The sequence below is a fragment of the Ostrinia furnacalis genome, unplaced genomic scaffold (genome assembly GCF_004193835.3).
Source record: "Ostrinia furnacalis isolate ACB-3 unplaced genomic scaffold, ASM419383v2 OfSCF2378, whole genome shotgun sequence".
Taxonomy (NCBI): Eukaryota; Metazoa; Arthropoda; class Insecta; order Lepidoptera; family Crambidae; genus Ostrinia; species Ostrinia furnacalis.
Genome location: NW_021132617.1, coordinates 1,233,604 through 1,246,983, shown reverse-complemented (window position 1 = coordinate 1,246,983; position 13,380 = coordinate 1,233,604). Strand labels below are relative to the sequence as shown.

The 13,380-nt window shown below is 37.3% G+C and overlaps 2 protein-coding genes across 2 annotated transcripts in view; one reads left to right on the top strand and one right to left on the bottom strand.

Annotated features, from left to right (window-relative positions):
- The window catches only part of LOC114355280 (polypeptide N-acetylgalactosaminyltransferase 2), a 112,395-nt gene that overhangs the window by 48,067 nt on the left and 50,948 nt on the right, over nt 1-13,380 (top strand). The gene's annotated exons all lie outside the window — the stretch shown is intronic.
- LOC114355281 (uncharacterized) lies at nt 6,203-7,348 on the bottom strand. Its single transcript, XM_028308045.1, has one exon. The coding sequence runs from the start codon at nt 7,141-7,143 to the stop codon at nt 6,367-6,369; it is 777 nt and encodes a 258-aa protein (XP_028163846.1). The 5' UTR covers nt 7,144-7,348; the 3' UTR covers nt 6,203-6,366.

Sequence of the window (13,380 nt, the reverse complement as noted above, 5' to 3'; positions counted from 1 at the left end):
CTTGCAAATAAATAGATCCAGTGCTTGAAGAAGGTTTTACTAATGCTTTGAAATGCTCGTTAAGCTGTTTGTTCGTTTGAGCAAAACTATACGCCTATGACGTCTACAGTCTGACCAGGGTTATGACCTCTATTACAACCCATACCATGGAACTATCTCTTTAAATTAACAAGTCGCTGTCAAAATCTAAACGGCAGGTAGTAAGCCGGATGTAAGGCAATTACTTACGTCGAAGAAAGCTCGCAGTACCTACCGGAAGCGTAAAGTTATTCTGTGATTTTCTGGTAGTTTTATCTCTCACAGTCACAGAGATTCTATGTAATAAATTATTACACAATTTATTGTCTGTAGTTTAAACACTTAATTTTTAATGTTATATGAAAGTCTTAACTAACTCGCTCATTAAGAGCGCCCCGGATTACCTAACCTTAGACAAAAAACTGTTATTTTTCTAAAGAAAGAAAACTACCTTCATCAAACAACCCATAAAGACAGTGAAAGAAGCAGTTTCAATGTAACTTTGTGTGATAAATTTTAGTCTAAACGGGACTATTCCCACCTCTCGTTCCCACCACTGCAACTCTNGATGCTTGCTTAGGTGAAGCAGAAAATCTAAGGCAAAGCGTTGAATAGAGCTATGTGATTGGTTCGTGTGTCACCCTGTGCGTCCACGCGCACTGTCAGATCTCATAGTAATGTTTGTGAACACGGGCGTTAGAATCGGGCCCAACTATCGGCCGACTTAAAATCGGTGGTCTGCGCCTATGCTTAATTGAAATACCTTGGACAACAACATAATATTATACATTTCTCATTTCCGACCAATAGTATTTTAGTCAGCAAAGGAATTATGAACCGTGACTCAGTGATAGACAGACAAACAAGCTTACAAAGCTGAAGATAAAATCTATCTAGCCGTTTAAATTAGCCTACAGAGCCACAATAAAAACGGAAGTGGCGACGTAATATATTGCCCCAGAAGTGTTACAACACTTAGTTACGGGTATTATTACATTTATTTATTATTCGCTCACTCTCTAATCGGCTGGTTTGACGTGCTAATATAATTGATCTGGTTTGAACATTATTTATTGTTTAACCTGTTTCATTTGATAATTGTTTTAAGGAAGTAGTAGCTACATTTGTCTTCATTTTATATTTTGTCAATTACTATTGTTATGAACTATTTTACTTGATTAAAAAATAATTAAGCCTTTCAGACAATTTTATTTGTAAGTAAAATTAGTTTAACAACAACAAAAGTTAGTTGGTACAATACAATAATTATTTTTTACTTTGAAATAATTTATATTAGTGGTTTATTTTAAACAGAAAACAAAACACTAATCAAAACACCACTGAAGCCCAGCTTGAGGCCTTTTTTAGTACAAAATTCAATAAGGAAATAATTATTTTACTTACCAATTTGATACATAAACAACATTAAAATAAATTGTTATCAACTCCTAAATTGCGAATAAACAACAACAAAATTTCATTGAAGTTTTAATTAATGAAAGATCATGTTCCTCGTAATTTGATAATCAAACTCTATGTAACTTTTGATGAGCTATGAAATAACAAATTCCAGTAAATTATTTAGTAAGCAATCGAGTCCGGCTTTAATTTTAATTTTTAGTAATTGAATTAAGTCATAAAAGTAATTTATTTTCTGCAAACAGGCTTTTAAAAAGCGCTTTTACACGTTTCAGTATCACTTTAATCCTACTACTGCTGCGGGACAATAAATGGGCCAGTGCTGAGAGAGCAAAAAAACTCAGTCACCAAGTAAGAATCATGGTAAAGAATAAATCTAGGATATTGGTGCATTTAAAATTTAAGTATAACTTCGATTCCAGCAAAATAAAAAATCAAAACGAACTGTGGAATGTAGCACAACCACCCAATACAAAAATAAACAAAACAAACCTATTTTTAAAGTTCACCAACTCACTCAGGGCTAGCGTTCAAGTTAGGTAACCTAACTTTGAAAGGCACAGTGAATGAAAATACAACTTAAAGGGTTTGCCTTGAGAGTCTATTTTCAAATGGATTCAAAACCATCCCGACTAGTCGTGACCGGACTCCTGTGACTGAGTACAAAAGCTTAACGAAAACAGCCAGTCAAAAACAAGGAGTTTTAATGACAAGAAATATGATGAAAAGCAATGAATAAAATTTTATTTTATTTTACCAAGTGTTCTTAATTCAAAAGATAAAAGACAGTAACTTTTACTAGTATCTAATAGCTATTATTATATTATACATTGTAATTCGTTGATACTTATTATAAGTTTAGGCCGCCTAAACCTAACCAACAATCCGTAGAAACAATACTTACTATATAGAGCACTTGAACCAAGAGAAATCTACTGTGACACCCCAATTGAATAAGTGACGTAGTCAATTTCTATGGAAAAAACGAGCTCTACCTTGTTTGTTCTGAAAAGCCACCCCCACTTAGCCTAGTTCTAATTACTTAAGTAAGCACAATTAAGATTCTGTAGTCCTTATAAGGTATTCTATTTTTTCTTTAATTCCCGAAGTAGGTGTTTATACCATTAGATCCATTTGTCCAAACTTCATTACCGAACGCACCCTACTGAGACTGACTGTTGTATTTTCCCTACATCCACGAACAAGTAACTTTCCAAACTAGTTTGTGGAATCGATACATTTCTAGTGCTTTTAAGGCTTCTTGCTTGCCGTCAGTGCTATAATTGAAGATCTAAGGAGAAACCTATTCCGGTGAGCCGTTTATTTTGCCTGATTGATAGGCAGTAGTCAGAGAAAATAGATATAATTTATAGACAGATACTCTATAGTACAGTCTCTGGCACATAACGTTCGAGAAGAGAGCGTATCTTCACCTTAAAGGCCGGCAACGCACCTGTAACGCCCCTGGGACTGCGGGTGTCTATGGGCGACGGTAATCACTTACCATCAGTAGGCCTAAGATGCGCGCCGTGATAAGTTTTATCGTCGTCAAAATGTATGGGCAAAATCGATAAAATGGCGTGATAACCGCTTATGGCGGCGCGCATCTTAGGCCTACAGGTGATGCGTCTGCTCGTTTGCCTCTTGTCAAATAAAAAAAAAAAGATTAAAAAATATGCTGTAAAATAGCACCTATTACAAATTACATTAGATGCCACAGTTCATTAAAAATAAAAGAATTTTATCTGTATCCTTCATATTGTTTTGTTAGTTACCTAAAAGTAACTAGAAACCTTAAACATAACTACATAGAAAGGACTGGTATTGTACATATAACGTAACTACGTGGCGACTACGGACTGGAAGACGTAGTGTAGGCAATTCTCCCACTCGGTTATAGACTCGGTGGACCGATGATCTAGTAAAGATCGCGGGAAGCACCTGGATGCGGGCAGCACAGAACCGGTCGTTGTAGAAATAATTGAGGGACGTATTTATCCAGCAGTAGACGTCATTTAGCTGAAAAGAACGAACAACATTTTCTGGCTGGCTTTGAAGTTATGGTAGTTCTCTGTAATTATGAAACAAATCGGTTAATACAACCTTTTTACTCATAAATACTTCATTAGTGGGTTGTAGTGAATTGGTGAACGGTGGTACGGGAGGCAATCGTAATAAAAGACTGCGAAAGAGGGTAGACCGATATGTCTGTCCATAACATCTCACCCGCATGTTTCTTCAGTTATTCCGTGACCATGTCGCTTGCAACAGTGCCGAAATATCGGAAACACAAAATTAAGGTACATGGTAGCAATCCCGTCAGTAATAATAATTATGATAGTGACCATGAAAGTTTAAAACAATATACTTCATTAGACCAAAAATCGATACCAACCCGAGTCCTTGCGGCTTTGAATGAAATGTCAAATTCATTTACAAATAGCCTTTAGACTTCTATAAATAACATCTGGATCTGAAAGACCTTATCTAGCCGCTCCCCAGGGACGCTATCGCATTGCAAATGGCGGCCGAGGTTACGTTCAGGATCAAGTTTATTCTATTTTAAGTGCAAACGCGACTGGGAATTAAAACTAGCTATTTATTAGCATTTTATTGAAGATTTAAACTTTATCTTAAAAATTGCTAGTTATTATTATTTGTTGCAAAAATGATTTAAAAGGTAAACCGCGCATAATATGCATAAGTTATGTGTTGTTTTAAAACAAAACATTCGTATTATCTTTCTAAATAGCGTTGCTAATATTAATTACTAATTTATTGTATTAATTACATTTTAATTAGGTGTAATACGTATCATAATTCCTTGTTTCCGTAATTAGGTACCTGTTATAAAGAGAAAAATGTGTTGTTTGATATTTGTACAACAAGGATACTTAATTAGTTCCTTATATTCGTATAAAAACATTACAAAACTTAAGAAAAGATTCTGCCCTGTGATTGGTCTAAGACCCGGTGTCTGTCTCGAGAATTAAGTACAGCATGATAATGCTCATCTTTTCTACTCAAGGGAGAAATTAATAATAATATGTTAAGTTCACACTTGATTAGAAGATGAGCACTAAATTGAGCACGCTTAAGCCAAAAATTATGATTATGACAAGATAAGTACTTACTAAAAAACTCGGTTCAACCTCAACCCACAAGTCTTGAATATACTACGCCCGTATTGACAAACATTACTATGAGCTTGTAAGCGCGCGTGAACGCACAGGGTGACATACGAACCAATAGAGCTCTATTCAACGTGTCTGTGCGTTCGATTTGCTGCTTCACTTCACCGAAAAGCTAATAACAGTGTTAACATAAATACCAAAACAAATAGGAAAAATATTATTATTATGGTACCTAGTATAGGTTAATATATTANGAGAAACCTGGTGCCAGCAGCTGACCGAAACCAGTAACAGACTGAGAGGAAGATATAATAACATGATCAATCCATGTATCACAAGAGTCAATGTTATGATGAGTGGGGTTAAAAGGGAGATGGAGAAGACCAGTAGACTTGAGAAGAGTTAAGAATTTTTGTGCTCTGGGGGAATCTCTAGACAAGTCGGTATTAAAGTCACCCATAATAATATGGTGAGAGTACTCAGTGCCAATGAATTCCAAAGCAGGTTCCAGTTGAGGGAAATAATCGACAGCTGGAGGGCAATAAACGACTCCGAGGACCGCTACCGCTCCACCCAAGCTGACCTCCACGAACAAATACTCAGCTGAAGCTGAATAAGTAGATGGGGAAGAAGAGATTATTTTATAAGGAATATTTGATCTGAGATAAATAGCCACACCACCGCCACCCTTTCCAGTACGATCATTCCGTAAGAGAATGAAACCAGGCAGACTATACGTAGAAGATGGCATGGACGGCTTAAGCCAGGATTCGGAAACAAAAACAGCGTGAATGAGATTAGATGAAAAGCTATCAAGTAAGTCGTTATAATGCCCAGGAATGCTTTGTGCATTTATGTGACAAATGTTAAAGTTATATTTGTTAACCACTAGGCACTTCTCGAGTTGAGCGTTGAGTGTTTCGATATCAGAAAGATCGGAGTCGAAGGAGTTATTGCACGAGTGAAAAGAAAGAGAAGAATTGACCGAGTTAAAGGATTCATTATTTGTAGACATAATTGCTTAGTAATATTATGCAAATAAATATAATATAATATAAATAACTATTAAATATTATAATATAAAATTATACGACATAAAAAAAAACTAAAACGCGATAATTAATATTATTGACTAAAGCCACACTGCAACACCCACCAGCAGAACTGTTGAGAACATGAACGAATAAAATATCTATAACATGTTTACAAACAAAACAAAGAAAGAAACAAACGAAACGTATAAGCAAGCGAGAAAAGAGTTTAACAAAACAAACAAAAAAAAAAATAGTTTGATAGAAACACTGACTGGCTGTATGGCGTGACGCCTTTGCCCCAAGGCCCCAACGCGAACGTGCAAAATCCACTACGAAGGAATCGAACAAGTTAGAGAAAAAAAAAAAAANTCCACTGCGAAGGAATCGAACAAGTTATAGATGACCCACGCTGAACTGTCCCACCAAACTCAATGACAGGGGGGCGCTACCATCGTTCAACTATATGGTTTCCAACATGGCAAAAATCGGAACCAGCGATCTGGTATTGACGGTGGCGCCCCACTGTCAATGTCATGCATAGGACAGTTCAGTATTTTGGAACTATAGAGAGAAAAAAAAAAAAAAAAAAGAAATCTGACATTGACAATTAGAGTGTCATCGTGAAATTGAGGTTAAACCAGCACTATTATATTCAAAACAATCAAAAAAAGTTATTTCAACGTTACCTTCGTGGATTTCAACTAATTGTAACAAAAATAAGGACGTGACATGGGACACGAATAAGTAAAACTAGCACTACGTCACTTCCTTGCGGCCTGCCTACGAGTTCCAATGATTTTAGTGGAAGAGCTCGAAGTTGATGTCGAGGATGCGGATCTAGCTGCCGGCGCCGACGAACCTTCCCTAGCTGCAGGCACAGGATGATTAACGTTGGCTGTCGGGTCCAGATCGCCTAGGGATGTAATAAGGCAGCGCTTCCCGTCGGCCAACTTTGCATAAATGTTGCCGTCTAGTGTCCAGACGTTCGTCATGCCGTATCTTCTGCGTGCCTCCAAGAATAGAGTCTGTCGACTGCGCGTGAGGAACTCCGAGATGACAGTGGGAGTACCTTTTAGCGCAGTCTTCTTCTTCCAAACTGCGGATTTTGTAGTGTGATCAGCGAACCGCACCAGAATTGGACGTGGCCTGCCTTCTCTGTTGGATCCTAGTCGATGGCATGCCTTCAATACTGATTTGGTCACATCAGGCATGTTAAAGCGGGACCTCAGTATATCACAAATGACCGCAGGGGCATCCTCCTTCGTGTCCTCGGGGATTCCACCAAATAGAAGATTTTTCCTGCGATGGCGCATCTCCAGAGCATCCGTGGCACGCGAAAGCTCCGCAATCTGTGAGCGCAGGAGCTGCACAATTCCGACAACACTCTCCTTGAAAGCCCTGAACTCGGAATATAGCTGTCCGAGTGTAGTCGGCTCCGATGCCGATTGCTTAAACTGTGCTTCAAACTCACTCATGCGCTTGTGTAAAGATTCTTCCAGTGATGTCTGCAACTGGTGTACATCAGCCAAGGTGGACATGTTGGTGTAGTTGATAAGAAGTGATGAGAGCCGGTGACAGGTGCAGTGTAGTGGTAATCACAGCATATAAAGTGATGCAAACGATAGGGGGTTTAAATTAGTGCCCTTTGAGTTAGATCACACTATATAAAGGTAACTATTCAACTTTTAACTATTTTTAAACAATTGTAATCTGAGAGAGAGCTGTTAACCACTTTTACGCCTACCGCCGAAAAACACAGAATAAGTAATAGTACAGGTACAGAAGGATTACTCCGCACGACGATTTAAATAAATGCGAGTCTTGCTGCGACGCGATACAGTGGAATTCAGCTCGCACAGCACTACGTACCTACAATTTTATTCACCTACAAGTTTTGTCTCTTTCTATCGCGTGCCTCTGAACTCTTCTTACGCTGTTAGGGTTGCTGTCTAGTGAAAAAATAATTAATCTACTTATTTGTAATGAGGTACGTATGTAGGTAAGTAAAAATAACATTTCAAATATACCTAATTAGGATTAAAAAAACTTGTTCTATTACAATGTCTTCATTCATACCTACCTATTTTAACATAAGACAGATAAATTAAACATACTATTACAGAAAAAAAAGAATCCTATACTATCCTAAGAATTTTATTATTGATTACCTACATGGCCAACATACCTTTCAGCATCTTTGGGAAGCGAAAAAAAAAGATAAATCCGGTAATTTCTTTTCGAATTTAAACACCCGAACGCCGCACAATATTTCTTTCTCTTTATGTCCATTTTTAAATAATACTTCGATCATAGAATTATAATCATACTAAAACGCAAGCCAGCGTCCTGACGGGCGAGCGCGTGACACTCGACTGATATAATACCCGCCGGCGGGGCGCTTCGCTGTAGGTAATTATCGGATGTACCACGCGGAGTGAGCCAGGCCTGGCAGTACGCAGCGTATGCGTACTGGTCGTGTATAGTTTGGAGGAGCTTAGTAAAAAAAGTCATATCCAAACTATACTCGATTAGTTTCACACCCTTGCGTTCTGGCTATGTATAGAATGGAAAGACGCCCCTCAGACACTACCGTGTAGAAAATTTTCATGAAGAAAACATCTCATGTGTTGTCTTTTCTATGTCATCCACACTGCACTGTCTCTGTTGGTAAGATTAGATTGAAAGAACGATATCACGATAGTTATTTGAAACCATACCTATACACAAATTTTCATATCCTAATCTTGCTTATCTGTGTAAGTATATTTCTTTGTTGGCTTCCTTTGTGAAGCGTTAATTGTTTCTATGATTTATTGTCACAATAAATAGATTGTGTAGTGTCTGAGGATAAATTTGTAAAAGTGTCTAAAGTAATGTAAATTATTTGAAATGGCAACTTTTTTGGGCAGAAGTCAGTAAAGCACATATTATAATGATTTTATCACTAATTTGGTTAAAAAGTTTTTTACACAAAAAGTCATTATAAATCTTTATTAAGTTCTGGCAGTTAGTCAAAACAGAGTGTGTATCGACTATGTTACGACACAAAATCATTAATGGACAATAATCTGGGGGCACGGCAGTGCCCCCACCAAGTTGAGCAAAAAAGCGGCACGGCCGTACCATCCTTTTCTCGAAGCAATTCAGGCCATTTTCGACCGCCTGTAACTTCGTTGTGGATAAAACTAGAAGGCTGAATTTTCATTAGCTATGCAGGCATTGTAAAGACACGGTATATTTAAAATTTCATTCAATTTGAACCAGTAGTTTAAGAATTATAACGGGTCAAAGTTACTTTATTGTGTCACTCACTGACTCACTGACTCACCGATCATCAAAATTCTAAGGCACTTCTAGCAGACCTAGAAGCTTCAAATTTGGAATATAAGTAGTGTTTGGTGTATGAATCAAGGAAAAACTAAAATATTTGGGGGCACGGTAGTGCAACCGCCAAGTCGAGTAAAATTTTTCAATTTCGGTCCAGTTTTCTAATCCCATCAAAAACAATACTTGTCAAAAAAACCAAGTCTCGCAACTCAGTTGTTCTACGGTAAAAAGTTGTGAGATCCATGTAATACCAAGATTACCAAGTCCAGGCCAGGAAATCTTTAACGTTTTACATAAATATATTGACTTGGCCATCGCACTAAATAATTTAATTTACACGTGTTTTCATGCGATGGCCAAGTCAATATATTTATGTAAAACGTTAAAGATTTCCTGGCCTGGACTTGGTATTAGATGGATCTCACAACTTTTTACCGTAGAACAACTGAGTTGCGAGACTTGGTTTTTTTGACAAGTATTGTTTTTGATGGGATTACTTTAATGCTATAAAAATTGACGAAACTGGATTTATCAAGTTTTACAAAATTATATCTTCCAAAGTACTACGGCAGAGATCCATTTGGTGATATTTGCATAATATAGTATAAGTTGCGGCCAATATCGCCATGCTAGTATGGACACTTAATGACTTTTTGTAGTTAATGACTTCTTGCAATCAGCCGACGCCCTGTACTTTTGCCTCGTAAGGGTCACGTAGTCGAGCTCATCATTAACCATTATCATCGTGATAACTGTCACATTGAGTCATCACATTAACAAGTTACTTTACCTATTATAAAGAGAAAAATGTGTTGTTTGATATTTGTACAACAAGGATACATTAGTTCCTTATTCACAAATGAAGATAAATTGGTGGTTTGTCTGACGTATACTTTACAAAACTTAAGCATAGATTCTGCCCTGTGATTGGTCTAGCTAGAGCCCTATGTCTGTATTGAGAATTAAGTACAGCATGATAATGCTCATCTTTACTACTCAAGGGTGAATTTAATATGTTAAGTTCACACTTGATTAGAAGATGAGCACTAAATTGAGCACGCTTAAGCCAAAAATTATGATTATGACAAGATAAGTACTTACTCAAAAACTCGGTTCAACCTCAACCCACAAGTCTTGAATATACGAGTACTTACGCCCGTTTTCACAAACATTAAAACATGAGCTTGTAAGCGCGCGTGAACGTACAGGGTGACATGCGAATCAATAACAGAGCTCTCTTCAACGCTGTGCGTTCGATTTGCTGCTTCACTTAAGCAAGCATCGTTTGTGAATACGGGCGTTAGTACCGTCAGATGTTAGGGCCATTAGTGCGTTCTATTAAGGCAAGTGTGACGCGCTTTGTACGGTGCGGTGTGAAGAATGGTGTTAAGCTCAGAGTTTCTTGCGTTAATCTCAGATTACCCTGACATCCGCCTCGATTATGCCATCATCTTACGCAATTACTTTAATTACTGCTTAATATGGAGTATCACTGTTCAATTTGACATGCGCCTTTCACAAAAAGATTAAGTGCCTACATGTGCGTGTGTGATGAAGCTTCGTAGTATCATAAAATAGATAGAAAACTACAAAATCTCTATAAAACATCCTGTAATAAGTAGGTATATTGTGTAAAAGTCGTTCTCCTGCAATAGAGACTGAATCGTGCGATTGTGGTCAAATAACTGCTTTGTCTTGCATAAAAAAAAGAGACTAATGCCTGTTTTCACCACCAATCCTTAATTTTTAAGTGACCCCTAAAGTAACACATAACAGGAATTTTATTGACATAGGTAGGAGTCACTTAAAAATTATGGATTGATGGTGAAAACGAGCACAAATGACCTGATAATAAGACCACGAAGTCCTTGAAGATTTTAGTTGAACTATTTCTGTGATAAATCCTAATGTGCAAATAAATGAATTTGAATTTAATTCTAGTTCATACAGCTGCAGTAAAAGGCCAGTGAAGACAGGCTAATCAAAAAATGGACGATAACACAAGATGTCAAACTTTTGCATTTTCAATTCGAGTCGGCAATTTGACATTTGGTAATGGACGACCATTAGGAATCATTAATGACAGTTTGATCAATGGCGGTCGTAAAACGTGACAGTTGAATGACAAAATAATGAATACGTTTTACTGTTGGTATACCTTATGAATAATTTAAAATCAAATATTGGAAGGGCATGTTTAACGAGAAGATTATCTAACAAGCAATATGTTCGTAAATAAATAAATATCCTTGGACATTTTACACTACGCTTCTAGTCCCTACTACTATGGGTACAGTACTAGACAGTGGATATAAAATACTTTTTTTTGTAAATACATACATATTATACATAATAACACCCAGACCCGACACAGAAATTAAAATTCATCATTTCAATTTCTGCCCAGCCGGGAATTGAACCCGGGACCTCTCGGCATAGGTAGTAGTTCCGAAACCACTACACCAAACGGCCAACGAAATAAATTAATACTTGTAGATTTGTGAGAAAGAGTCAATTGTGACTGTCTTCACTTATACACTGTTACGCTCTACTAATCCTCAACTGGCCATCATTACAGTTGTTTTATAACGTTATACCGACACATTTACTATCACATAACAGGCCTACAAAAGAAATAAATCAATTTAAGAGCATAGGCCTCATGCCAATCGGATTGCCTCGGGGCCACAAGGCCGTGTGTGCACTTTCACTATCGGACGTAATTGGTTTAGAGTCTTACATCGGTATTTTTAGCCGTGGGCTGGTCACTGGTCACATTTCTGTACATGACCGTAGGGTCGACCAGTTTTTGAATGACCGCGTGTTGCCAAGCAGTTGTAGCGTGTGTCGCTGTCAAGCAAGATGAATGACTGTATGAAAAATCACTTGTTGCAGTTTGACAAGAATATAGGGTTTAGACTGAGCAACTTGTTTGAACAGAGACCAAAATGATACTATACCGTGGGCTGATAATGATGATGATTTTAAAATCATTATTATATTTTACTGATTTAAATCAGTAAGTGTACATCCGTCTCTACCATTATGTTAATCTTCTTTTGCTTGTATATTAAACTTCAATATACTTATATCAGATTTGTGACAGAAAGTCCATAAATAAAAAAATACAAAAATCAAAGATTAATGCTCGTATATATCAGACTATTAACTCTCGAACAGCTGCAACTCTCTTTTAAACTCTAGACCGTCTAACTCAACCATAGCCGGCTGGAAAAAATATCTAGAGACAGCTGGCTTTTACATTGTTTTCTAACAACTAAGTCTGTATTTGTAATAAATAAACCAACATAGAACTCTACTAGGAGTCATGCAATGCAATAGTCCTAAAAATAGATCTAATTGATGGCATTAGTGATATAGGACGTACCATAATATGGCTAGCGGCGTACACATGGTCCCGCCATCACTGGGATGCGCGTGCGTCGATTTATAATCACTTCATTATAACTCGTTGATCGTTCGTTTATTCTCGGTTGTAAACAAGTCGTATAAGCAAATAACAAATTATCGTTTGCTTGCAACACCTTTATACTTAGTTACATTACTTAAGTANTTGACAAGTATTGTTTTTGATGGGATACTTATTATACGTAGTAACACCCAGACCCGACACAGAAATCAAAATTCATCATTTCAATTTCTGCCCAGCCGGGAATGGAACCCGGGACCTCTCGGCATAGGTAGTAGTTCCGAAACCACTACACCAAACGGCCGACGAAATAAATTAATACTTGTAGATTTGTGAGAAAGAGTCAATTGTGACTGTCTCTACTATACGCAGTTACGCTCTACTAATCCTCAACTGGCCATCATTACAGTTGTTTTATAACGTTATACCGACACATTTACTATCACATAACAGGCCTACAAAAGAAATAAATCAATTTAAGAGCATAGGCCTCATGCCAATCGGATTGCCTCGGGGCCACAAGGCCGTGTGTGCACTTTCACTATCGGACGTAATTGTTTTAGAGTCTTACATCGGTATTTTTAGCCGTGGGCTGGTCACTGGTCACATTTCTGTACATGACCGTAGGGTCGACCAGTTTTTGAATGACCGCGTGTTGCCAAGCAGTTGTAACGTGGGACGCTGTCAAGCAAGTTGAATGACTGTATGCAAAGTCACTTGGTACAGTTTGACAAGAATATAGGGTTTAGACTGAGCAACTTGCATGGAGAATAGACCAAAATAGGTAAAAAGATAATGATGAAATTTTTAATTCAGTAAATGTTAGTCCGTCTCTACCATATGTTAATCTTTTTTACATGTAAATTAAACTTCAATATACGTTTATAAAAACTTGTCAAAGAGCATTGGATTATTTAAAGAGGTTATTAGTTCCCGGTACAGCTCTCCATACTCATAATCAAACTAAACTTCTTTGTTTTCGAACAACTAAGTCTGAATGTTAAACTGTAATTTTATT

What these genes read in the sequence shown, in the direction of transcription:
- LOC114355281 (XM_028308045.1), bottom strand. Translation starts at nt 7,143, where the DNA reads ATGTCCACCTTGGCTGATGTACACCAGTTGCAGACATCACTGGAAGAA.